At 49.3% G+C, this 27,026-nt stretch overlaps 1 protein-coding gene across 3 annotated transcripts in view; it reads right to left on the minus strand.

Annotated features, from left to right (window-relative positions):
* Positions 1 to 7,414: 7,414 nt before the first annotated feature.
* The window catches only part of pyroxd2 (pyridine nucleotide-disulphide oxidoreductase domain 2), a 58,290-nt gene continuing 38,678 nt past the window's right edge, over positions 7,415 to 27,026 (minus strand). For all 3 annotated transcript variants that reach the window (XM_038822159.1, XM_038822157.1, XM_038822158.1), the window contains 7 exons: positions 24,369 to 24,503; positions 20,488 to 20,560; positions 18,023 to 18,179; positions 12,691 to 12,845; positions 10,522 to 10,628; positions 8,617 to 8,737; positions 7,415 to 7,898 (listed from right to left, as the gene is read on the minus strand). In XM_038822159.1, the coding sequence (XP_038678087.1) occupies positions 7,828 to 7,898; positions 8,617 to 8,737; positions 10,522 to 10,628; positions 12,691 to 12,845; positions 18,023 to 18,179; positions 20,488 to 20,560; positions 24,369 to 24,503 (819 nt within the window). In that variant the 3' untranslated portion in view covers positions 7,415 to 7,827. The remainder of the gene's footprint in view (positions 7,899 to 8,616; positions 8,738 to 10,521; positions 10,629 to 12,690; positions 12,846 to 18,022; positions 18,180 to 20,487; positions 20,561 to 24,368; positions 24,504 to 27,026) is intronic.

The following is a 27,026-nucleotide window of genomic DNA, read 5'->3' on the forward strand; positions in this document are numbered from 1 at the left end:
TGAGAATTTTTAAATTGACTGCCCAAATCTCTTTCTATTGCTCCTTGTCGTCATTTAGTGATCCTTCTTCCCAGTACCATCAATCAGCCCATAATTCTTTCCTGCCTCCAAGTTACAGCTGCGAGATCCTTGCATTTGCTCCGGCTATGAGGCTGTCTTCAAACAAGACTTTCGGGTTCACAGAGACCTGTAGTTACCTGAGGCAGGCACAAGTCCATTACTGCAGGAAGCACTGAAGCCATTGTTAGTCTGAGCACAGATACCCATCGATCAGTGAAATAAAAAATGGCTCTTTTGTTAGCTGTACCCCGAGCAAGCTATTATAATGGGGAGACGGTGTCGCAATGGTAATGTTACTGGACTAGCAATCCAGAGGCCCGGCTTCCAGGGATGTGTGTTCAAATCCCACCACTGCAGCTGGTGGAAATGAATTCAATTAATAAATCTGGAATTGATATTGCTGGTAATGATCGCCATGACAACTATCATCGATTGTCGTAAAAAACACCTGGCTCTTGAGGGAGGGAAATCTGCCAGCCTTCCGGGTCTGGCCTACATGTGACTCTGGACCAACAGCAATATGGTTGATTCTGAACTGCCCCGTGAAAAGGCCCAATGAGCCAATCAGTTCCAGAGCAATTAAGTGTCTTAAAGGTGGAGGAAGAGAACCACAGACAGGAGGCCCAGAGAGTGAAGCACCTCTGGCAGTTCCAGAGCAGGGGAGGAGGAAAATGAGTTATATTTATCCCCTGCACCTTTAGAACCTCGGGACACCTCAAAGCACTTTATAACCGAGGAAGTACTTTTTGAAGAGTAGTTATTGCAATGCAGGAAAGGCAGCAATCAATTTGCACACAGCTAACCAAGTTCGTTGTTAATGTCGAATATTTATTTAGGTCAGTAATCAGTTTGAGCTCTTCTAAGCTCTGATCATTTTCTGAGATTTACAGAAGTAAGACAAATCAAACTCATCCAGCGGGATTCTCCAACCCCCCCGGCCGGGTCGGAGAATCCCTGGGGGGCGGCGCAGATCCTGCACCGCCGCCCCAACGCTGCTGTATTCTCCGCCGCTGTTTTTCGGACGAGGGCGGTGTTCACACCACGCCAGTCGGGGGCCGTTGGCAGCTGCCCCGTGGCAATTCTGCAGGCCCCGAGCGGCCGTCCTCTTTTGGCCAGTCCCGCCGGCGTGAATCACTCAGCTCACATACCGGCGGGACCTGGCAAGTAAGTCAGTTGGTGCGGTCCTCGGGGGAGGGGTGCGCGGGGGGATCTGACCCTGCGGGGGTGGCCTGGCCCACGATCGGGGCCCACCGATCTGCGGGCGGGCCCATGCCATGGGAGCACTCCTTCCTTCCGCGCCGGCCCCTGGGAAAAGAGTACCCTCCGTGCATGCGCCAAAACACGCCGGCTCTTTGGCGCATGCACGAACTCGTGCAGTCCCTTCGGCGCCGATTGGAGCTGTACCAATCCCTCCGGCGTCCACCTAGCCTGTTGACGCCGGAGTGGTTCGCGATGGTTTTCCTACTGGTGTGGGGGCTTAGTCCCCGGAAAGGAGAATCCCGCCCCTTATTCCTGCGATCTTATTGAAAGTCCTGGTAGAAAGGGAGCCGCAACATTGCATATTAGTGTTGGCTACTTATTGAGGCCTGCTGTGGCATTTGTGTTGCAGTTGTTTCACGATAATTATTAAAACCAAGCTCTTAGAAATAGATGAATATTGTGTATGGCTGTGCAATTAATTTACTTGAAGATGAAAAATATCTTCAAACAAAGCATTCATCCATTTAACAGATGCTATAACTAACCAGTGTCATAAAATGGTAAGATGCTATTAAAATGAATGTATTTGTTTTAGCACAGGTAAAATCAAACTGCCATGTATTTTGTAAACCATGTCTGGGCAGCAACTAAGAGAAAGAAAAGAACCGGAAAGAATAGGGAAGCGGGTGTTCTTTTCTAATTGATACATTCAGCAGAGTGCTTTGAGCCAGGAAGCAGGCTAGTCATAGATGAGGTGTTGGAGAAGCAACAGCAAGCGAGGAGCAGCCAAACTCAGGAAACAGCTCAGCTAGAGATGAATTGCTGAAGGCCAGTTGGTGCAAAAGATTGTTTTCTTCACAGAACTGGTCACTTAGGTGGTACAGAGTGGCAGTCACTGGCTAGATTTGACTGATAGATTTATGGTTGTTGTTTGGGAAATGGAGGTGTCTCAGTAGAGTTTAGGACTATGGGGAAAATAGATACTTTTGTGATCCCAGTCTTTGAGGGACTAAATGCCGATTTTAATGTGCCAAAATATAACATTATTCTTTGTAGAGTTCTTTCCTCTACTTCAATAAGTATTTTTATTGTTGTTTAATCAAAGAGAGGTTTGAGTTCTTGCTGTTTCCATAGATGTTCCTCACTGATATACAAAAAAAACCCACCCAAACCAGTGTTTCAGGTTGGAACACGCGTGCACATAACATCAGCAGGTTTTGTAACCCCAGTGACCATGCCCTTTCTTCAAGGGAAAGGAAGTAAGGTGTCAATGGGACTCACTTCCCAGGTAACACATCATTGACTGTGACAGATTCAACTCTCGGTAGTCTGAAAATACATCAGGCAGGTTCATGGTATTCCAGGATGCTGCGAGTGATTAATGGGTACGTCTGGTTCCATTTCCCACTGGGTTCGGGCTCTCGATGGAAGTTGGGATACGTCTTTCTCATCTCCCGGGAACCCTGCAAGCAATAGCTAAATGGGTAGGTTGCTTGCATCCAACAGAGAGGACACTAGTTCTCTGCAGTGATCATCTAGCAGCACACCCCTGTGCACAAACATTGACACTTATAAAACTGTATCCAAGTTCCCTGGATTTTGGGAATTGGAATGTGTCCTTAACAGGGAGAGTGTGCACATTCTATCAACAGACAGAGCCTCTACTGATGTGGATTTCTCAGTATTTTTATATTTGAGACTCTTTAAAGTTAATAACAATAATCTTTATTGTCACAAGTAGGCATGCATTAGTTACTGTGAAAACCCCTAGTCGCCGCACTCCGGCGCCTGTTTGGGTACACAGAGGGAGAATTCAGATTGTCCAAATTACCTAATAGAACGTCTTTCGGGACTTGTGGGAGGAAACCGGAGCACCGGAGGAATCCCACGCAGACACGTGGAGAAAGTCCAGACTCCACACAGGCAGTGACCCAAGTCGGGAATCGAACCTGGGACCCTGGCACTGTGAAGCCACCGTGCTAACCACTATGCTACCATGCTGCCCATAGGATACGAAACCTTATGTACCCAGCGGTGCCCGGCACACAAACCTTCAACCAACTAATAGCTCTAATGGGCAAAACTTTAACCAACTCCACCTATTTTTGTACAATGGTATTGTTTTAATAGGACCCCGGGTGAGTCATTGACCAAGTATTTGTCAAGGTTGTGGAAGGTTGCCAAGTTGTGTGAATATGGCACTTCCCTGCAAGAAATGCTGCGAGGTCGTTTAGCTTGATATATTAACAATGCAGCCATACAAAATAAACCATTGGCCGAACCTTCCCTGAATCTACAGGAAGCCATTCTCTGCTGACCCGAGAAAGAGCAGAATGAGGGATGCAGGAAATACAAGGCATGGAAATAAACGCCTTGGGACGCGCCCACTCCCGACGCGAGTCCCTTCCCTGGACTGCTGCCCTGCCGTGGACCAAGCACATGTAAAGGCCTGACGCTTTGGCCGAAGGCCGAGTTATCCTGATGGGAGATCTTCCCGGAATCCACTGAGGGCGAACCGGGTTGTTACAGGGCATGTGGTCTCTGGCCCAGGCGAGACTGCAGACTGCAGGTCAACCAGAGACCCAGGTGCCCCAGGAGAGTTGCGTGCCATTCAACAGACCTGCTAAATTTTTCCAGCATTTTCTGTTTTTCTTTCATGAACTCCTTATGTTCAGCTGAGAAGATATTTTGCTTGCTCCAGCACCTGTCCTGTGTAATAATAATCTTTAATAGTGTCACAAGTAGGCTTACGTTAACATTACAATGAAGTTACTGTGAAAAGCCCCTGGTCGCCACACCTCAGCGCCTGTTCGGGTACACAGAGGGAGAATTCAGAACGTCGATTTCGCCTAACAAGCACGTACTCCCAGATTTCCATCCCTGTGCCGGATTCGCAGAGTGGGAAGATTTCCTGGTGAACACAACCTTTAGAAATACCCACCTACCTGCAGAGCAGACTTTGGTTGGGGGAGCAGGTGGAAAACATGTCAGGCCGGGCACCCCGGGACAAGAAGGCAGCACGGTAGCACAGTGGTTAGCACTGTGGCTTTACAGCACCAGGGTCCCAGGTCCCAGGCTCAATTCCCGGCTTGGGTCACTGTCTGTACGGAGTCTGCACGTTCGCCCCGTGTCTGCGTGGGTTTCCTCCGGGAGCTCCGGTTTCATCCCACAGGTCCCAAAAGACATGCAGTTAGGTGAATTGGACATTCTGAATTCTCCCTCTGTGTACCCGAACAGGCGCCAGAATGTGACGAAGAGGGGATTTTCACAGTAACTTCATTGCAATGTAAGCCTACTTGTGACAATAAAGATTATTCTTATAAGTGCAGAGGCTGCCAAGAACGGAGACAGGTGGGGCATAACTGTCTCTGTGTCCTGGCACTGTGTTTAAATAAATAAAAAATAGAAATAAAAAAAACGGCATCCTTCAAGCCATCATTCCCCTCACGTACTTCCTGTGCCCTATCCATGCCAACCTATGCCAATCCATGCCCCACCCCCTCCACCCATGGCCCCTCACACACCTATGCCAACTTAATGCCCCTCTACCCATCCCAGTGCCCTCATGCTTCCGATCTCAATATCAAATCATGCCAACCCATGCCTCCAACCAACCACCCTTTGCCCCTACCTCCTCCATGCCAACTTACCGAGTATCATTGGACAGTTCCATGCCAGGTTGGAAACCTCCTGGGCAGCTTTGACAGATTTAACAACTGTACACTTCTTTTTGCATCTTGTCAGTTCGAATGAGTACAGTATGTGCATTTTTAAAAATTGTAGAATTATGTTCACTTTTAACAATTGCAGAGCGTACCTTGTCTCTCCCTCAGGTTTCCTGGAACTCTATCCAAAGGGCTACCCCTGGCTATACATAAGAATCCACCAAATTGAGACCTCCTCTTACCCTGTTCCGATCCGCACAATTCAAGATTCCACACTCCAGTTCTTCCAAAATCCCACTTGAGCAGCTGATTGAAATGGCCAGTTGCCCCCGTGAATCCCGCATGTCCGAATCCTGACCCGACTCCAGCCCCACCCCCGTAATCACGGGAAATGTCAGGTTCAGGGGAAGGACTGGGCATTTTCAGCCATTTCTGGTTTTTGCAACAACAGTGAGACCCTCAGTCACGGTGAAAATCTGGGCCATAGAGTCCAGAACAACAACATTTGATTCTGCCAATCTCCCATTGTGAGAATATTCCTCGAGTTGGTTTCACTGTCGAAGGCCTGTACCTGACAGTCTCAGACCACGAAAGGTACTGACATGATGATCAGGTTAGGGTTACTGTCAATGATACACTACCTTCGCACTGACGACAGCATCACCTGGTCCCCTTTAATGAACTGAACATCAAAGTAACTTTGATGCTTTTTCCAACTGACAACATCCCCAGTCCTAAAATGTAACTTACAACCCAGTTTTTTCCCAATACTTTGAGAACAAATGGCAGTAGAACTTTAAGCATTAATTCACATATCTCAAAGAGACTGCATCAATAGCTGGCAATCCTGTGTCGTGTAAATCTTTGTTGACATTAAGAGGTAATCATATATAGACCAGGATGCAACTTTCAAAATATAGTTTTACAACAAAGGAACATAGGTTAAAACTCAAATGGATAAAATATCAATGGGCAGTTGATTTTTGTTGCCATTTTAAACATACAACACTCGGCAAATAGTCTTTAACTCAACTAATTCCAGAGCCCAAATTTCTCCGACAACCTCGCAAACCTTCCCTCCCAAGAACAGATCCTCCATTCCTTCCAACCCCTTCACTTCCCACCCCACCCAACGTGGCATCCAACCTGGCATGTTCAAACAACAGCGGGATTCTCCTCCGACAGGATTCGCCGGCAGCGTCGGCAGCACGCCTACGGGCTTCCCGGCGGCGTGGGGTGGGCACAGTGGGAATTCGCATTGGCAGGTGGAACAGAGAATCCGCTGCCGGCAAAGGGCGCACCACCCAGGAAAAGGCACCTGGCGCACCGGAGAACCCCACTCATGGGGCGAAATTCTCCGATGTCTGTCGCAATGCCCGGGACCGGTGGCCAAAAACGCCGCTGGTGACTCCGGCGTCGGGCCCCGCAAAACATCGGGTATTCTCCGGGCCCGAGTGGGCCAGCAGCAGCGTTACGCTATACACGTCGGTTTCACCCGCTGCGGAAGTGGCGCGTCAGTTGACGTCAGGCGACTTCATCAATGCCGCCCGGCGAGACATCACATAAAGAGCCCCCCCCCCCCACTCGCAGTTTGTCAGTTCTCTCTCTCTTTGTCAGTTCTCTCTCTCTTCGCCCCCCCCCCCCCCCCCCCCCCCCCACCGACCCCCAACCCACCGGCACTCGCAGTTTGTCAGTTCTCTCTCTCTTTGTCAGTTCTCTCTCTCTTCGCCCCCCCCCCCCCCCCCCCCCCCCCCCCCGACCCCCAACCCACCGGCACTCGCAGTTTGTCAGTTCTCTCTTTCTTTGTCAGTTCTCTCTCTCTTTGTCAGTTCTCTCTCTCTCTGTCAGTTCTCTCTCTCTCTCTCCCCCCCCCCCCCAACCCAATTGGCACTCGCAGTTTGTCAGTTCTCTCTCTCCCCGGCCTGTCACCCACCTCCACGCTGAACGGCGTCAACCATCAGCACTAGTTGACGCCGTTAAATACCTACTTTGATTAACGCCGACGTGACCCATTGCCATCCCGCCGGCCCCCGCCATTCTCCGAGGCGGGCGGCGGGATTGGCGGCACGCCGACTTCTGGCGGGTGGGAGAATTCTGGACATGGCTGGAGAGGGATTCTCGGTGGGCCCGAGGCGATTCTCCGACCCTGTGTGGGGTCGGAGAATTTCGCCCATGATTCATGCGCAGGTCGGAGCCAGTTTTGATGGCATCCCCAATTTAAAATGTTGCCGAAATTGTCACCATTGAACCACCGGATTGCCGAATATTTCACGGGTGCGAACAGAAGCGATGCCGTCGCTAGTGCCCTCAGTCCAGACCCCCTGCATGATTTTGACTTCATCCGTATCCAGGTTCCCGATCCTCCCACCACCCCAGCACCTTTTTAATCACAGCTTTTAATGACACATTAGAAAAGCCCCAAAAGGTCATTTTCTCTGTTGTCTTTGGATTTACATTCTTCATTCACAGATGATAACATTTAACCAATGTGGCAATTAGAAGGAGTTCTTAACTTTATTTAAAAATCAAGCAACATAGCAAGTTTTGCAGAGTGAGTGAATGGAATCTGGAATGCACTGCCTGATAAGGTGATGAATAGAGATTCAGTAGTAGCCTTCAAAGTGGAATTGGATAAATACTCTAAGAAAACAAATATTGCAGGAATATCGGGAAAGAGTGTGGATGTGGGGACTAACTGAATCATTCTTCAAAAGAGCCAGGACAGGCCTCAATGGACCAAATGGCCTGATTTCTGCTATTACTATTCTATGATTCTTTGAACGGATATTAATTTAATCAAGTGTTTTATGAGCTAATTATCATTCCAAACACCGAGCAGTCAGAGTGCATGAGCATATTCTCTGAGGTGCGCTCAAAGCCAGGGTCCTCGCACGAGGGTTTGCTAAGACCGTTTCAAGTCAGTTATGACGACGTTTGCAGCATTACGCCCCGCTGACCCCATCACTCCACCGCCTGATGAAAGAAATAGAGGACAGTCACCAATCAGTTGTTAACACACAGCCCATTCAACATGCAAGGCATCATTGCTGACCCTGATCCTGTTTTCACAGCACCTTCCAAACCTGCAGTGTTCAGCATCAAACAGGGTAATGGCAGCGAGCACATGGGAATACCATCTGCTCCAAGTTGCCCAGGCGCGGTTTGCTGGGAGGTCCCTCATGCACTGTTTGGAACCCGGTGCAAATCCCGTTTCAGGGTTCTCCCTGTATTTTCCCAACAAAGGGTGACTTGCACCGGATGCAGTGCAACAGAGAATTTGCCCCCAATGTCTCAGCGTTTGCTTCAGAATATCTTTAAAAATCATCACAATTGGTCCCATTGTTATTTATCTTGTCTTCAGAGAACTCCTCATAATATACAAAGTGCAAATTGTTGTGGCAGCTTGTTCAAGTTTCCCTTTGGGATTTGGGCAGGTTGGCGCTTACAATCTGCTGCGCCATAGCAATGGTAAACCCCAGCATGTTGATAGTGGGGGATTTAGCGATAGCAGTGCCATCATATGTCCCTTGCACCTTCCCTCACCTCTTCCCTCCCTCCGCCCAGCCCTCCACCACTGCCTAGCCTCTGGAGGGCTTCCAGCATATTTGGCTGCTCACTGTGCAAACCCTTTGAGTCCGTGGGTAAGTCCAGAGTTCATTATTTTTAAAACTGCCATTAATTAGCTAATTACCTGGATGAGCTCCACTTCCACACAGGTACAGGCCTTTGACAGGTGATCTATAGTTCGAATACGAGGGCACAGGTCGTGTCATGTACAGTTGGTCAAGTGACATTGCTCCATGGAAAATATTCTGCATGAAAATATCACAAATTATAAATAGCTATCCATTTGTCAGCACTGCCTTTTGGGAGTGATGTAAAAGTGTAATGCAATAAGCGGCATGTTACAGGATGGAACTCTTATGTTTGTTGGTTTTATGCATATCCCTTGCAAATATCCTCAGCATCTCCCCGATGGCCTTAAGATCCTCCCTTAGAGATGGTGACCAGGATTGGACACAATACTCCAAATAAGACTTAACCACAGAAGCCAGGGCCTAATCATTGAGGCTGGGGTGACTGTGACAACCATCCCTTTGTTTCAGTTTAAATTGTTAGCATTGATCTCAACACCTGCTGTTGCCTGCTTAACCTTGAACCTCTGCGAGTCTGAGCTCATATTAAATACAACATAAGCGTATAAATGCATTGAAATCACAACAGTTGTGCCAAAACAAATTAACAGAATAAAACACACTGTTTCCGACCTGATAAAGACAGTTTAACCTGTTCAGTTTTACAGACAGGTGGTGCAGGATGTCAATGCGCCTGTAGGAACATGCTGTTGTCAAGTCGAGACCAACATGATAAAGTCAAAATGGGGTGTCAATTTATAAACGTTGTTAATATTGATAAATGTTGTCCGAATTCAAACATCGTAAAGCTGAGACTGTGTGCAGTTATATTAAATAGGGTGGATACATGGCGGCACAGTGGTTAGCACTGTTGCTTCACAGCGCCAGGGTCCTAGGTTCGATTCCCAGCTTGGGTCACTGTTTGTGCGGAGTCTGCACGTTCTCCCCGTGTCTGCGTGGGTTTCCTCCGGGTGCTCCGGTTTCCTCCCACTGGTTTAGCTCACTGGGCTAAATCGCTGGCATTTAAAGCAGACCAAGCAGGCCAGCAGCACGGTTCGATTCCCGTACCAGCCTCCCCGGACAGGCGCCGGAATGTGGCGACTAGGAGCTTTTCACAGTAACTTCATTGAAGCCTACTCGTGACAATAAGCGATTTTCATTTTTCACAAGTCCCGAAAGACGTGCTGTTGGGTAATTTGGACATTCTGAATTCTCCCTCTGTGTAGCCGAACAGGCGCTGGAATGTGGCGACTAGGGGATTTTCACAGCCACTTAATTACACTGTTAATGTAAGCCTACTTCTGACAATAATAAATATTATTATTATTAAATGGCTTTCACTAACATCAATTCAAGCCCCCCCCCCCCCCCCTCCCAGCCATTTACTCCAAATGGGACATCATTACCCACTGAGAAACAAAGCAAAAATATCTCCAAGATGTTTCAATCTTCTTTTGAGGGGTCAATGGCCAAACTCAGGCAGAAGGTGACTTTGGAGTTTCAGTTTCCTCTGGTGTATGGCCAAGAGCAAAGGAAGAGGTGAGAGACGGGATGGACGGATTTACCTGCTGAGGTGCCCGAGCGAAATAATTTCAATGAAATTTGTTTCAATGAAGCCAGTAGAATGTTGAACCGTACAGCCGAAACGGTGGAATGCAAGTCACAACTGTACAATCTGGTCAGGGTATGCCTCGAGTACAGAGTAGAGTTCAATCCAGGCAATGAGACACCAGGGGGACATTAAAACCCTGGCAGTGGGAGTGAGATTAGAAATTGGGTGATCTCCAATCTTAAAGGTTTGAATGATGAGGAAAGAGTGAAGAGAATGATTTTTCCCAAACTTCTTAACGAGTGCAATACCGCAGGAAGTGAAAACTGTCCAAGGGTAATGAGTCACTTCGTCCTTTTCAATGTACCGGTTGTTAAGTTCAATCAACTTCTGTTACCGCGCTAATACTAACCCCTCCAGTTAAACCAAACACTTTCTCCAGGTCTGGTGGTGTCAAGATATCACGTCCAATCACGGAGGCCTTGAAACCTGGAGCATATTGCTCAATGCAATCGAACACTGAGGGCAGTAAGGGCAGACAGATTATCATTTATACTTTAGAGGAAAGAGAATCAGACTTCTCACATTTATCCTTTTCTCCTCTCTGAAAGGTGCTCACTCTTGCAAGCGCCCCCTAGTGGCGTATTCAAATCTCCCATTTCTGGATGTGAGTGGACAATTTTGACTGTGGAAGGTATCGTGGTTGAACCTAATTCTGTCCTCAATGATTGTCAGACTCATGTGTTTTCCATCAGGGACCACCTTCCATTCAGATAAAACCTGGTTAATTATTCCCAGTCTGTGGTGCATTGAAGTCTACTTTTGCAGCTGAACTGCCATTGTGGCTGAGGTTTTGTAACCCAGCGCAGATCGTGGGTTGAACCTTTTTGGTGCATATGTAATGCACCAAGAAATGTCATTGGGTAGCCTTTATGGCTAGAAATGGTGTCAGCCTCAACCTGTAGCAGAAAATGTGAACACCATTGACCCAGAACAAAATCCCATCATTAACTGTCCTGAGAAATGTTACATTGCCCAGGAGCTTACAAATAATAACAATGCATCAAAACAAAGGTCATAACTAACCTCGATGCACACACACAGCCATTTCGAACATTTCATTAACCATCTCAGTACTGAACATTCAGCTCACAGATCTCCGTAAGACATAGGAGCCACTCGGCCCATCGAGCCTGCTCTGCCATTCAATCATGGCTGATATTTTTCTCATCCCCATTCTGCACTGCCTGACTCTGAGCTCACGCAAACGCAATGGAAAAATGAGGTTGGAAATTAGACGCAGGCTTCAGGGAGGATGAGAAAACACTGGTTTAGCTCACTGGGCTAAATTGCTGACTGTTAAAGCAGACCAAGCAGGCCAGCAGCAAGGTTCGATTCCCGTACCAGCCTCCCCGGACAGGCGCCGGAATGTGGTGACTAGGGGCTTTTGACAGTAACTTCATTGAAGCCTACTCGTGACAATAAGCGATTTTCAGCAGAGAGGAGTGGTCCACATTCAGGAGGCAATGGCAAACAAGGATGAGAGTTGCCAGTGGGCTTTGGCAAGGACAGAGCTGATAGGTGGGAAGTCAGTAACGAGTCGTTAATTTCAGAATGTGGCCAAGAGAGTGAAGAGAGAGGTTTGGAGAGATTGAGACACATTATTGTCGGAGTATAGGACAATTAGCCACAGCAAACAGTTAAGGTAAAACACATTGCATCTTTTAAGGGAAAGGCAGGTAAAGATTAGACGTATAAGAGGTCACAGGAACTATGGCAAGGGTGTGGGATTCGGTTTGGATTTGCTCGAGCAAAGGGCCAGCATAGAAACAAATGGCTGAATGGCCTCCTTTTGTGCTGAGGTGAACTCTGTTTTTTTTCTGCCATAAACAGGATGTTGTTCAAGGTTCTGAAGAACCTAATTCAATATCCATTTGGAATACAAAAAGGAGGTGTCAGAAGGACGGAAATGTCTGGCACCTTCCCCAGAAGCAGTGGTCGTAAAGTACCATCGCCTAGTCAGCTTTCACCCTGTCAACTCCCTATTCAATGAGTTCAGCTACACCACAGGCTGGTGAGGCACTGTGGCTTCACAGTGCCAGGGTCCCAGGTTCGATCCCCGACTTGGGTCACTGCCTGTGCGGAGTCTGCACGTTCTCCCCGTGTCTGCGTGGATTTCCTCCGGGTGCTCCGGTTTCCTCCCACAGTCCAAAGACTTGCAGGTTAGGTGGATTGGACATTCTGAACTCTCCCTTTCTGTACCCGAACAGGCGCCAGAGTGTGGCGACTGGGGAATTTTCACAGTCACTTCAGAATTGAAGTGCACTTCAATGCAGTGTGAATGTACTTGCGACAGTAAAGGTTATTATTGTTATTATCAGGGACTGAACATCCTAACATCTCCTTATGTGATCCAGTGTCAATTTGTGTCCAAGTTCTGGACAGGGAGTAATGCAAAGCATATAAAATACACTGCCAAACCCCCTCAGTGGCGTATCTTGAATAAACCTTTTAAAGAGCCCTTAGCAAGCCCACCTCTTCTAAGTGGCCATAAGGCACTCTATTTTACAGCGTTGTCTACCTCTATCAGCGTAGCGATTCCTCTCCAGGTCGTCCCATTCTTTTCCTCCTTGTAGATGGTACGGGGTGTACTGGGTGAAGATAGAGATGACATGGCAGCCTGGTGGAGCGATGGTGGGGTCGAGGATCGAGGGGATACATAACTCCAGCATTGGTCTTATTGGAAGACGGCAAAGGAGAAATTAATTCACATTAATGATGAACGCACCTTCTGAAGGGCTCTAATATGTTGCAAATACAAGCGGTTTTCTGCAGTGCACTGAACCCCAGAGCTGGGGGCTCTGGATGGGAGATAATGAAATCAAAAGTAAATAGACAATGTGGACAGAATATCATTGATGGAAAATGCAGAGAGAACTGATGCACGATCAATTGCACAAATACTTGAGTTGGATACAACTGAGGCTTTATTGCTCTAAGATGTGTGGCCTCCCACAGCAGCTGGCGAAATGGCTACAGCATGGAGGACACACACGTTTATACTCCACCTACTGGGCGGAGCCAGCAGGCAGGCATTACCAACGTACCTCTAGTACAGGTCCTACCATACATCACCTAATAGAGGTGCAACAGTAGTTTACCACATTCACCCCCTGTTAAAATTGAGTCCGGCGGGGTGGTGGAGAACTATATACAACAAAAGGGTTTTACATTTACAATATTTGAGAGAGAAAAAATGTCTTTTGAAGTCCAGTGGACCAGTTAGAGGTTTAACTGGTCGGGGGCCTTGATGTGCCACTGGGAGCGACGTAGTGCTGGCGGCGATGCCGATGCTGGTCTGATGTTCGTGATGTGTTGGGTACTCAGGATCTGTGGCGTTTACCTCAGCAGTAACACATACAGGCTACCAATACTTGAAATATTACAACACTATTTTATTAAGCTAGAAACTGGAGCTGCAAGCCAAGTCGGGAGGAACACCCCGGATGTGGACTTCCTGGGAAGGCAAAAAGACGTTCATGGGGTGTGTTGTTAGTGGCTGTGCATAGGAGTGACCGAATGGAGTGTAGTGCATCAGGGAGGACCTCCTGCCAGCGGGAGGCCGGGAGGTTCCTGGACCACAGGGCCAGTTGGACAGCCCTCCATACCGTCCCATTCTCCCTCTCTACCTGTCCGTTTCCCCGGGGGTTGTAGCTGGCCGTCCTGCTGGAGGCGATACCCCTGCTGAGCAGGAACTGACGCAGCTCATCGCTCATGAATGAGGATCGCCTGTCACTGTGGATGTAGGCGGGGAAGCCGAACAGAGCAAAGATTGTATTGAGGGCTTTGATGACGGTGGCAGATGTCATGTCGGGGCATGGGATGGCGAAGCGGAATCTGGAGTACTCATCGACCACACTGAGAAAATACGTGTTCCGGTCGGTGGAGGGGAGGGGCCCTTTGAAATCCACGCTGAGGCGTTCAAAGGGGTGGGAGGCCTTCACCAGACACGCACGGTCCGGCCGGTAGAAGTGTGTTTGCACTCCGCACAGACCTGGCAGTCCCTGGTGATGGCCCTGACTTCCTCGACGGAGTAGGGCAGATTGCGGGCCTTTATGAAGTGGTACAACCGTGTGACTCCTGGGTGGCAAAGGCTGTCGTGTAGGGCCCGGAGTCGGTCTCCTTGTGTGCTGGCACATGTACCTCGGGATAGGGCGTCTGGGGGCTCGTTGAGCTTGCCGGGGCGATACAAAATCTCGTAATTGTCGGTGGAGAGCTCGATTCTCCACCGCAAGATCGTATCATTCTTGATCTTGCCACGCTGTGTGTTATTGAACATGAAGGCTACCGACGGTTGGTCAGTGGGGAGAGTGAATCTGCTGCCGGCCAGGTAATGCCTCCAAAGCCGCACAGCTTCAACGATAGCTTGGGGCTCTTTTTCGATGGATGAGTGCTGAATTTCTGAGGCATGAAGAATGCGGGAAAAGAATGCCACGGGTCTGCGTGCCTGATTGAGGGTGGCGGCTAGGGCGACGTCTGATGCGTCGCTCTCTATTTGAAAGGGCAGCATCTCGTCTACAGCATGCATTGCGGCTTTGGTGATATCGGCTCTGATATGGGCGAAGGCCTGTTGTGCCTCGGCCGTCACGAGAAAATGGGTGGACTGTATGAGTGGGCGGGCCTTGTCCGCATAGTTTGGGACCCACTGGGCGTAGTACGAAAAGAACCCCAGGCAGCGTTTGAGGGCCCTGGGGCAGTGGGGGAGGGGGAGCTCCATGAGGGGGCACATGCTGTCGGGATTGGGCCCCAGAACTCCATTGTCATCACATAGCCGAGGATGGCTAAGCGGGTCGTGCTAAACACGCACTTCTCCTTGTTGTCGGTGAGGTTTAGGAGAGTGGCGGTGTGGAGAAATTTGGAAAAGTTGGAATCGTGGTCCTGCTGATCATAGCCGCAGATGGTGATTTTGTCTAGGTACGGAAATGTGGCCCACAAACCATACCGCTCGACCATTCGGTCCATCTCCCTTTGGAAGATCGAGACCCCGTTGGTGACGCCGAAAGGAACCCTGAGGAAGTGATAGAGGCGACCGTCTGCCTCGAAGGCAGTGTATGGGCGGTCCGATTTACGAATGGGGAGCTGGTGGTAGGCGGATTTGAGGTTTACCGTTGAGAAGACCCAGTACTGCACAATCTGATTGACCATATCAGATATGCGTAGGGGGTGGGGGGGGGGGGGGGGGGGGGGGGGGGTACGCGTCGAGCTGCGTGTACCGATTGATGGTCTGGCTGTAGTCCACGACCATTCTGTTTCTCCCCAGTTTTAAACTACTACCAATTGGGCTCTCCAGGGACTGTTGCTGGCCTCGATGATGCCTTCCCGAAGCAGCCGCTGGACCTGATGAAGGTCCTGTCCTGGGTGCTGTACCGTCTGCTCCTGGTGGCGACGGGTTTGCACTCCGAGTTTAGATTTGCGAAGAGGGAAGGCGGATCGACCTTTAGGGTCGCAAGGCCGCACACAATAAGGGGTGGTAGGGACCCACTGAATTTCAGGGTTAGGCTCTGGAGGTTGCACTGGAAGTCCAGGCCGAGTAGTAGGGCAGCGCAGAGGTTAGGGAGGACGTAGAGGCGGAAGCCGCTGAATTCTATGCCCTGGGCCGTGAGTGTGACCGTACAGTACCCCCGGATCGCCACGGAATGGAAGATTCTTTGGTTGGCGGGGTGTACCGCGAGGGAGCAGCGCCTTACCATATCCGGGTGGATGAAGCTTTCTGTGCTCCCGGAGTCCAGCAGGCAAGAGGTCACGTGACCGTTGATTTTAACGCTGGTCGATGCGATGACCAGGTTGTGCGGACAAGACTGGTCGATGGTCACTGAGACGAGTCATGGTCGGTCGTCGCTGGTGTCGGATGATGGGGTGCCCGGGGGGCACAGACCCTGAAACGCTGGGGGTGCCCATGTGCCACGGGGGAGACAAGATGGCGGTGCCTGAAGATCTTGAGGACAAAATGGCGGCGCCCATGGGCCGCACGTGTTACACAGAGGGGAAGGTGGCGGCGCCCACTGGCCACGCTTGGTCTGAGGGGGAGAAGATGGCACCGCCCACTGGCCACGTGTGGTCTGAGGGGGAGAAGATGGCGGCGCCCACTGGCCGCGCGTGATCCGGGGAGGTGATGATGGCGATGCCCATTGTCCGTAAACAAGGGGGGTGGGGGCGATAGCGGCGAATGCAAGGGCATGGCTCACCGCGGGCAAGTGCCCCTTCTTACCGCAAGCCTTACAAAGGGCAGCGCGGGCCGGGCAGCGTTGGCGGGGGTGTTTCTGCTGACTGCAAGAGTAACACTGGGGACCCCCGGGGTTCGCTGGCTGGCACGTGGCGCAGGTGCATTGGCTGGTAGGGCCCCCGCTGGAGCAGCTGTCTGTAGGGTCCACGATGCGTAGGAGGGGTGGGCCGCGCGGCTGGGGGTGTCGACCTGAACATTGCGCGAGGTGACCGTCATAGAGAGCGCTAGCTTCTTTGTCTCTGCGGGATCAAGCGTGGCCCCTTCGAACAGTCGCTGGCGAATGAGGTCCGACCCAATCCCCGTAACAAACGAATCCCGCAAAAGGAGGTTTGAATGTTCCGTGGCTATAACGGCCTGACAGTCACAGTCCCAGACTAGTGGGATTAGGGACCGCCAGAAGGAGTTGAGAGCGAGTGGCGAGTACGTGCCTGGCGAAGAGAGTGTTCGTCTTCTGAGCGTAATTTTCTTTGAGAAGCGCCATGGCTTCAGCGTAGTTTGGCGCGTCCTGGATCAGCGGAAAGACGTTGGAGCTCAACCTTGAGTACAGGATCTGTATTTTCTGAGCCTCTGAGACAGGGCTTGGTGCCGAGTTGATGTACGCCTCGAAACAAGCTAGCCAGTGCTGAAAGTCCTTTTTGCCGTTGCTTGATTGCGGATCCAGCTGCAAGCGATCCGGCTTGATACGGAGGTCCATCTTTTGAAAATCTTAGAGCAATAAATTGATGCATGATCAATTGCACAAAGACTTGAGTTGGATACAACTGAGGCTTTATTGCTCTAAGATGTGTGGCCTCCCACAGCAGCTGGCGAAATGGCTGCAGCATGGAGGACACACACATTTATACTCCGCCTACTGGGCGGAGCCAGCAGGCAGGGACTACCGACGTGCCTGTAGTACAGTCCTACCATACATCGGCTAATAGAGGTGCAACAGTGGTTTACCACAAGAATGAAACAAAAAAGCAACAAAAAGGTGAGTAACTAAAAACAAGTATGAGAGAAAGAGAGGCCGAGAGTGAGAAAGAAAAAGCATTTTATTTTTCTTTCAGGATGTTCTAAAGTATTTCGCAGCCAATGAAGCACACTGGGGGGGCCCACTATAAAACGGCCCAAGCAATCCCTGTCTCAGACCTGCATTATAAGTGGGACCACGCTGGGGCCTTGTGCTCAGGCTTAATCCCGGCCGACATTATGTGCACATCTTACAGTTTCCAGCCCTCCAACTCCAAAATAAATGAATGAATCAGGCGCTCTGTAAAATCAATCAACTCGGGGCGGGGAAGGGGAAGGGGCGCTGGGGTCGGGGGAGGGGGTCTTTGGCTGCATTTGCAGAATGAAGATTTGGGGTTTCAGGATGGCCCCACGTTAGGCCAAGTTATGGGCTGTAGCGGACTACAATCTAGCTGGGCCGCAACACACGTCTGAAGAGCAGTCGCTGTTGTTTTGTAGGGAAATAAAGCAGCCAATTTGGACCTGCCACGGGTTTCACAAAGCGCATCAAGATAAAGGAGCAGTTGAGCTGTTTTTTTTGTGGTGATGTTTGAGAGATCAGTGTTCACCAGGACAGTGGGAGAACTCCTCGACTCTATATATCATTTACAACCAGCACAGCCAATTCTTCCAAACGTACCTGGTGGATGGAATCCCTTGGCAGGCTTCCTCGTAAGCCTCTTTTATAAAGGCCATGTCCTCACAATTCAAATGAATGGTCCCAGCTATAAGCCGGGAAGATGATATTCCATCGTTACTTGGTACAGCCAGGAAGTTCGGTAAGCGATCCACAGCAACTGGTAATATCAAAACAGAAACAGTATTAATATTTTTGATCCAGGCCACTTTCTTTTCAGAGGTAGCAGGCAGGTGTAGTTATTCCGGCCTACATTGCCCCCTGGCCTGGCAACTCCTCAGTTTTACAACTCTCTTTTTTGTTTTCAAATGCTTCTACATCCTTGTTCACGCCCCTATTTCTATAGCCTCCTCTGTCCTCGGAACACTCCAAAATCTCTGAGCTCCTCCAATTCTGGACTCTTGCGCATCCCTGATTTTAATCGCTCCACCGCTGGTGACCTGGCCTCCAGGTGCCCAGGACCTAAACTCTGGAATTTCTACCCTAAACCTCTCCACCTCTCTCTCTCTGTCCTCTCTCTCTCTGTCCCCTCTCTCTCTCTCTGTCCTCTCTCTCTCTGTCCTCTCTCTCTCTCTGTCCTCTCTCTCTCTGTCCTCTCTCTCTCTCTGTCCTCTCTCTCTCTGTCCTCTCTCTCTCTGTCCTCTCTCTCTCTCTCTCTGTCCTCTCTCTCTCTGTCCTCTCTCTCTCTCTGTCCTCTCTCTCTCTCTGTCATCTCTCTCTTTGTCCTCTCTCTGTCTGTCCTCTCTCTGTCCTCTCTCTCTCTGTCCTCTCTCTCTCTGTCCTCTCTCTCTCTGTCCTCTCTCTCTCTGTCCTCTCTCTCTCTCTGTCCTCTCTCTCTGTCCTCTCTCTCTGTGTCCTCTCTCTCTCTGTCCTCTCTCTCTCTGTCCTCTCTCTCTCTGTCCTCTCGCTCTCTGTCCTCTCTCTCTCTGTCCTCTCTCTCAGTCCTCTCTCTCTCTCTGTCCTCTCTCTCTGTCCTCTCTCTCTCTGTCCTCTCTCTCTCTGTCCTCTCTCTCTCTGTCCTCTCTCTCTCTGTCCTCTCTCTCTGTCATCTCTCTCTTTGTCCTCTCTCTCTCTGTCCTCTCTCTCTCTGTCCTCTCTCTCTCTCTCTGTCCTCTCTCTCTCTGTCCTCTCTCTCTCTGTCCTCTCTCTCTCTGTCCTCTCTCTCTCTGTCCTCTCTCTCTCTGTCCTCTCTCTCTCTCTCTCTGTCCTCTCTCTCTCTGTCCTCTCTCTCTCTCTGTCCTCTCTCTCTCTCTGTCATCTCTCTCTTTGTCCTCTCTCTGTCTGTCCTCTCTCTGTCCTCTCTCTCTCTGTCCTCTCTCTCTCTGTCCTCTCTCTCTCTGTCCTCTCTCTCTGTCCTCTCTCTCTCTGTCCTCTCTCTCTCTGTCCTCTCTCTCTCTGTCCTCTCTCTCTCTGTCCTCTCGCTCTCTGTCCTCTCTCTCTCTGTCCTCTCTCTCAGTCCTCTCTCTCTCTCTGTCCTCTCTCTCTGTCCTCTCTCTCTCTGTCCTCTCTCTCTCTGTCCTCTCTCTCTCTGTCCTCTCTCTCTCTGTCCTCTCTCTCTGTCATCTCTCTCTTTGTCCTCTCTCTCTCTGTCCTCTCTCTCTCTGTCCTCTCTCTCTCTCTCTGTCCTCTCTCTCTCTGTCCTCTCTCTCTCTGTCCTCTCTCTCTCTGTCCTCTCTCTCTCTGTCCTCTCTCTCTCTGTCCTCTCTCTCTCTCTGTCCTCTCTCTCTCTGACCTCTCTCTCTGTCCTCTCTCTCTCTTTGACGCTCTGTCAAACTCACCTCTGACAAAGTCTTTGGTCAGTGGCCCCAGTGTTTTCTGGTGTGGGTTAAGTGACAAATTTTGTTTCCCAACACTCCTGTGGAGGGATCTTTTACTACGTTAAAGGTGCTACATAAATGAAAGTTGTATTTGTTGCTATTGTCCCCATTTTGCATTCTGACCATCGTTATCAATTGGTGGGAACTGGCGACTCGGGCCATTGGCTTGAGCCAGGAGATTGTACTTTACCGCTGGGTCCAAGGGACAACTCCAGGTCAAAGTAATGGGGTGAACCCCAATCAATACTGGGAGGGGTTAAAGGGTTAAATTCTGCAGACAACTTCCATAAATGACCCCTATTACCCTGGGGTTTAGGGGACGTCCAATTGAGGTGTTTGAAATGCCAAAAGAATTTGATAAGAAAAGCTGTTTCCTCCAGTGGGGAAATGAAAGAGGCAAAATCTTGGAATTGGAGCTGGGGTTACTCGGCAGTGAAATCAGGAAGACCCTTTTCACACGGAGAGTGGAAACGGGGAACTGTCCTCTCCTGAATTCTCTGAGGGCACGGGGCTGATTATTCCCGGGGTCTCCAACAAGCACCTTCCATCGACTCTGTCGGGGACAACAATCAGACCAGCCCTCCTGGGAACAAGTCACTCCGTCACCCGCTGCTCACTTCACCCAAGCCTGCTTCCAAAGAGTCCGCATACCATTGATCTTCGTGACAGGAGAAGTGTAATCGATGGACGAAACTTCCTTAATAAATTCTTTGGACAGTGAACGCTGGAACAGACAGAAACCAATTTCAAATTAAAGACGAGCGGTTACATAGTGCCTGTCACGCCATTGCGCCATATTGTCAGTGTTGGAATGTCGGTTCCCGCGGTAATAATGACCTGATGGTAGTGGCGAGATTCTCTGGCCGCCCAGCTGCGTGTTTCCCGGAGGCGCTACACCGTTCACCATCAGTGGGATTCTCTGCTCCAGCGAACAATTCCAACCTAGTTTTCCTATGATATGGGTTGACATATAAATATTGGCCAGGGCACCAGAGAAAACACTCCTGCTCCTCTTTGTGCCATATGGGATCACTCATGACCGCTGGAGAGGGCAGATGGGGATCCTTCAGAACTGCAAACAGGAGCGCCAGCCCAGAGTTTGCGCTCAAGACAAGAGAGACGCCTGGGTAGATGTTCCAACTTGCAGCCAGGAGATGAAGCTGACGATGCAGATTGCCCCTATACAAACTGCCCGATATCCATTATCGGTGTGCCATTCAGGTGGAATAGTATCAGGCTTGGCTCAGTGATAACACACTTATCTAAGAGTCAGAGGGTTTAATCTGAACTCTGGGAACCTGGCAGGCGTAACTGGAGATGAGAGGGGTGTTTAAAATGAAATAGTTTTACCCAATCGATTCTCATTCTGATCTGGCCGACTGATTTTAAATCGTACTCAGCAATATGACTTGCCGAAGCCAACAGGCCTCTCCTTTAAGTATGCCCTCGTGGCCTGACTGCTATATTCACTCAAGCCCTGTGTGGTGAAGCAGTGATGTCCTTCTCACAAGGATATATGTTCTTGATTCCAAGCCCAGAAAACGCCCCAAGTTTAAAATGTGTTACTGTTTCCATGTAGGTGAGGAGGAGGAGGAGGAAGCGTAATTGCCCTGAGTTTGTCCCACCCTAATCTTACAAACGATCTTATTTCCAGGGGTTGTTCCATCAGGGCCACAGCTACAACCTTCGGCTGCCAGAAACCCTGCCTGCCAGTCTGCCACCATAGTCAGCTTGGCTTGAAACCAACTTTCTCCATTACAGTGAGAGCCCGAACTAAAACCTCTCTGAGTCTCGTTAAGTTGCTGGTCTTGGAGTTTACCATTCGTGGATCATAATTCATAGAATTTACAGTGCAGAAGGAGGCCATTCGGCCCATCGAGTCTGCACCAACCCATGGAAAGATCACCCTATCTAAGCCCACACCTCCACCCTATCCCCGTAACCCAGTAACTCCATCTAACCTTTTTGGACACTAAGGGGTAATTTATCATGGCCATTCCACCCTAACCTGCACATCTTTGGACTGTGGGAGGAAACCGGAGCACCCGGAGGAAACCCACGCAGACGTGGAATGTCCAGACTCCGCACAGACAGTGACCCAAGCCAAGAATCAAACCTGGGAGCCTGTAGCTGTGAAGCAACAGTGCTAACCACTGTGCTACCGTGCCGCCCTTCATCTTGAACATTCCCACCCACCCGACCCATCCCCAATGCAACAATCCCACCTCTAACTAAAATCAACCCCCAGATTCATCCATGTTTAGTAGACTGGATGCTTTAGTGTGGAACTGAGCCCTGAAGATCAGCACGGTCCAAGCTATGACCCTCCATCACTACCTCGCTAATCCCGGCCAAACTATTCTCATTCTTTCATGGGATGAGCCATGGGATGAGCCATGGGATGAGCCATGGGATGAGCCATGGGATGACTAGGGCAGCATTTGTTTCCCATCGCTAATTGACCTTGAGCTGCCTACTCGAACCGCGACAGTCCATGTGTCGTAGGTACCCCCACGATGCGTTAGGGAGGGAGTTCCAGGATTCTGACCCGGCAGCAATGGAGGAACGGTGATATATTCCGAAGTCAGGATGGTGATTGGCTTGGAGGGGAACCTGCAGGACTTCCCATGCATCTGCTGTCCTTGTCCTTTTAGAAAGTACCGGTCAAAAGTTTAAAAGGTGCTGTTGAAGAGTGCTTGATGTGTTGCTGCAGTGCAGCCTGTATATGGTACACACTGCTGCCACTGTGCATTGGTAATGGAGCAGGGAACATTCAAGGTTGGGAATCTGTGGAGTTCCCTGCCCAGTGAAGCAGTTGAGGCTACCTCGTTGAATGTTTTTAAGGCAAAGATTTTTGAACAGTAAAAGGGTTACAGTGAGCGGGAGGGTAAGTGGAGCTGAGTCCACAAAAGGATCAGCCGTGATCTTATCGCATGGCGGAGCAGGCTCCAGGGGCCGAGTGGCCTACTCCTGCTCCTAGCCCTTATGGGATGCTGACCAAGCAGGCTGGTTTGTCCTGGATGTACCGACCTTCTTGGAGCTGCACTCATCCAGGCATTTGGAGAGTATTCCCAGAGCCAGCGATGAAGTGCTTGTTAGGTGAATTGGACATTCTGAATTCTCCCTCCGTGTACCCGAACAGGCGTCGGAGTGCGGGGACTAGTGGATCTTCACAGTAACTTCATTGCAGTGTTAATGTAAGCCTACTTGTGACAATAATAAAGATTATTATTATTATTAAATCCCCTGAATGAACTGAAAAAAAATAAGGCCGAGATGTTCGACTCCCCATCATTGAACTTTCTGCTGACATTCGCTTGTCACACTCCTGACTTGTGCCTCGTCGATGGTGGACAGGTTTTGCAGAGTCAGGAGGTGAGTTACCCTCTGCATTAATCCCTGCTTCCTACCTGCTGTTGTAGCCATAGTATTTCTATAGCTGGTCTAGTTCAGTTCCTCGCCAATGGTAATCTCTAGGCTGTTGATAGCGGGGTACTTGTGCAAACCAGAATTTTAGGAAACAAATAAATGAGTGTATTGGAGGGAAGCCGGAGTTGTTGACTGTTACCTGTTCATGAATCCTGAGGTTATGAGTAAGCACGAACCCCACAAAGTGCAGATTCAGTGCAGGGTAACAGTGTAAGTTTAGCTCTGTCACTGTTTACGAATCAGATTGTGCTGTTGTAAATTAAGTGGCAACTAAACATTGAGAGAGGTTATCATTGCGGTTGTGTGATACAATTCAGCGTCCTCTCCACCTCCCACAGCCTCTGTTATACTCTACAACTCTGCACCTGCTGCAGTTTCCACTCCGACCCGACTTGCTGAGAGCCAAGCAGATATCTTGTGGACAGACAGATGGTCATTTCCTGGCCTTTGCATGGCACATATGCGACTAGTTAATGGCAGAAGTTACATGCGACAACTAGCTTTAATGCTTTTGTGTTCAAAAGAGGAAACTCAGCCAGGGCTGTCGCTCCTGTTTATTTTTCCCGTTCACGGCAAGTGTCACTTGCAGAGCTGCCATTTATTGCCCATCCACAGTTGCCTTGACAACGTGCTCAAGCCCTCTTGAACCGCTGCCGTCCGTGTGGTTAAGGTGCTCCCACAGCGAGGGTGACAGTGAAATATTGACAATACACGTACCAAGCCATGAATGAGGTGAGTGTGGCCTGGAGGGGGGCTCCATTGATCAATATTGGAAGGATGGCATGGATGGTGGCTGGATAAGACCGAGATGCCGGGTTCCACATCATTGAGCTGACCACTGGTGTTCACTGTCTAACGAATGGCTATTTGAGTGAGGTCGTCTGGTTCTGCCTCTAAGTAAGTCACGTCGCCAGAGTCCCAGATGACCACAGGCTGATTTCCCCTTTGAGGTGGGGGCGAGCTGACTGCTGGGTGATTTAACTTGAGGATCACCACAAACCTCAGGCGAGGGGCAAGACTGACAAGGCTGCACCTAACCCTGGACTTCAATGGAGGGATGGGAGAGAAAAAGGGATGGATAAAGAGATATAATCCAACCTCACCTCTGGTGTCAGCTTGAGGAAGGTCACATGCGCAGTAGCATTGGATAAAACCACTTTGCTTCTTATCTCAGTTCCATCTTGCAACACAACTCCCTGTGCTGTCCCGTTACCGTCCACTAGAATGGAGTTCACTGGCTGCTCAGCACAGAGAGGAATGAATTAATTTACACTGAGGATGTCAAAAGCGTAAATATTATCAAATCTCATATTCTCAAAATACTGAAAACTTGGCAGTAAATTGCTCTGTGACGCCATGAGAATAGAGATGATGCACTGGTGATGAATTACTTGTATAATTCCCTTGTGAAAGTTACGATTGAATCTGCTCCCACTACGTTCTCAGGCAGTATATTTCAGATCATAAGCACTCACTGTGTCAAATAAAATTCTACCCGAAACTGGATGGTTAAGGCATATTTGTGAAATAGACTGGACGAAGCTTTAACCCTGTGTCTATCTACACTATAATGCTTGCTTAGAATGCCAGCCGCAGGTGAAAAAGTAAAAAGGGGTTTAATTCTCCACAATTATGCTCCACAAATACTGTACAGGTGGCCATTCAGTCCATTGTGGCTTTGCCAGCCCTTTGAAAGAACCGTCCATCCAATTCCCTTTTGAAAGTTGTTGCGACATCCTGGGCTAGTGTGTGGTCAATTCCAGCCCGTGACCTGGGGTCACAGCACAATTGCATTAACCAATAATTCTTAGAAAAATGCCCAAAGTCTATTGCCCTTGGCTGCCCAGTAATTACAGTTCCCAGGTTTGTAAATTTAAACACAATTTACTGTTTTATTAACAACAAGAATTGTAATGAAATATGCAGCAAATACAACTGGATAACTATTACCTAATTCTTAATTCCCTGCTTTAATTCGCCAACCCCCCACCCGCCATCTTCTACACACACATACACACACAGACAGACAACTACAAAGGGGACGAAAGGGGTAAAAAAAAACATAAGTGAAAGGGAGAAAGAAACTCTGTTTCAGATGGTTGTTGCGAGCACCTTACTCCTCTTCAAACTCTACTTTCAGTCCATGGCTTTACTGCGGATTCATTCAGGTCTCTGTAGTTTCAAGAATGTGGCATTCACAGCCTTCTGGAGAGAGAGAGAGAGAGGGTCCTGGTCTTTGTTTGCAGCCTGTAGTGGTTTTCCTGTAGATTCATTCATGCAGGTTCTTTGTAGTTCCAGATATACAGCACTCACAGACTTTCTGGCGAAAACACGGAGAGAGAGAAAGAGAGAGAGAGAGAGTGAAAAAGAGGGAGAGAGAGAGAGAGAGAGAGAGGAGAGAGAGAGAGAGAGAGAGAGAGAGAGAATGAGAGAGTCCTTTTCCCTGTGCTTCCAGGAGTCAAACTGAGCTCCTTGGGACTCTGAATATCATTTCACTGGGACAGAATCCAATCACCACCTGTTACTGGGCAGGGTATGGCCTTTTGGGCCAATTCACTGGCCCCCAGCCAATCAATCCAATCGAGTACCACCACACCTCTCTCTCTCTCTCTCTGAAAAGTCTGAAGCTCCTGTTCAAGCTAGCAGAGACTGTAACCTCTGAATTCCTGACTCCTCTCTGCTGCTTGACTTAATGATACATGTCCATTAATCACCCATGGATCAAAAATGATAACGGCAAAATAAAAAAAAGGAGAAATAATGGAATAAACAGGAAGGACCCGTACAAAGTTACGATTGAACATGCTTCCATAACCCACTCAAGCAGTTTCTGTCAGGTCATAAGTACCCTCTCTCTCTCTCTCTCCAGAAGGCTGTGCCATATTCCTGAAACTACAGAGGCCCTGAATGAATCCACAGTAAAGCCATGGACCGAAAGTAGAGTTTGAAGAGGAGTACGGTGCTGGCAACAACCATCTGAAAAAGGGATTCTTTCTCCCTTTCACTTACTTTTTTAACCCCTTTCTTCCCCTCTGTAGTTGTCTGCCGTGTGTGTGTAGAAGATGGCGGGTGGGGGGGGGGGGGGGGGTGGCAAATTAAAGCGGGGAATTAGGAATTAGGTAATAGTTAACCATTGTACTTGCTGCATATTTCATTACAATTCTTGTTATTAATAAAACAGTAATTGTGTTTAAATTTACAAGTACATGTGTTAAAAAAAATCTCCTCAGCAGCACCTTGATTCTATTACCAATTATCCTAAATCTGTAAAGGTTAAGTCACCATAGACCCAGATGACCATAGGCTGCTTTCCCCTTTGAGGGGGGAGAGCTGATTGGTGGTGATTTAACCCGAGGACCACCACATCTCAGGCGAGGGGCAAGGTTGAGAAGCCGGGGCCGACATGAATAACCTAAATCTATATCCTCTGGTTAAAGACTCTTCTGCCGACTTCCGGTTGCGGCTATGACCAGCTAAGTCGCACATTTGGCAGCTCCTGCGACAAAGGTGTTTAAGGGCCGATTGGAGGGCCCCGACGGTACTGTAAAGACGAATCCCGGTGGGGGAAGGCTCCCTGAGGAGAGTGAGACCAACTTTATGGTCGGTACTCGGAGTGGGGCGACAAAAAAAGCGGCAGCAGCTCCCCGAAAAAAGCGGGGGAAGAGGACCAAAATGGCGGCCGGTGGCGCACTAGAAGATTGGAGAAAATGGGCGGAGGAGCAGCAGGCCGCTCTCCTCCGGTGTTTTACGGAGCTGAAAGT

The sequence above is a fragment of the Scyliorhinus canicula genome, chromosome 16 (assembly GCF_902713615.1).
Source record: "Scyliorhinus canicula chromosome 16, sScyCan1.1, whole genome shotgun sequence".
NCBI lineage: Eukaryota > Metazoa > Chordata > Chondrichthyes > Carcharhiniformes > Scyliorhinidae > Scyliorhinus > Scyliorhinus canicula.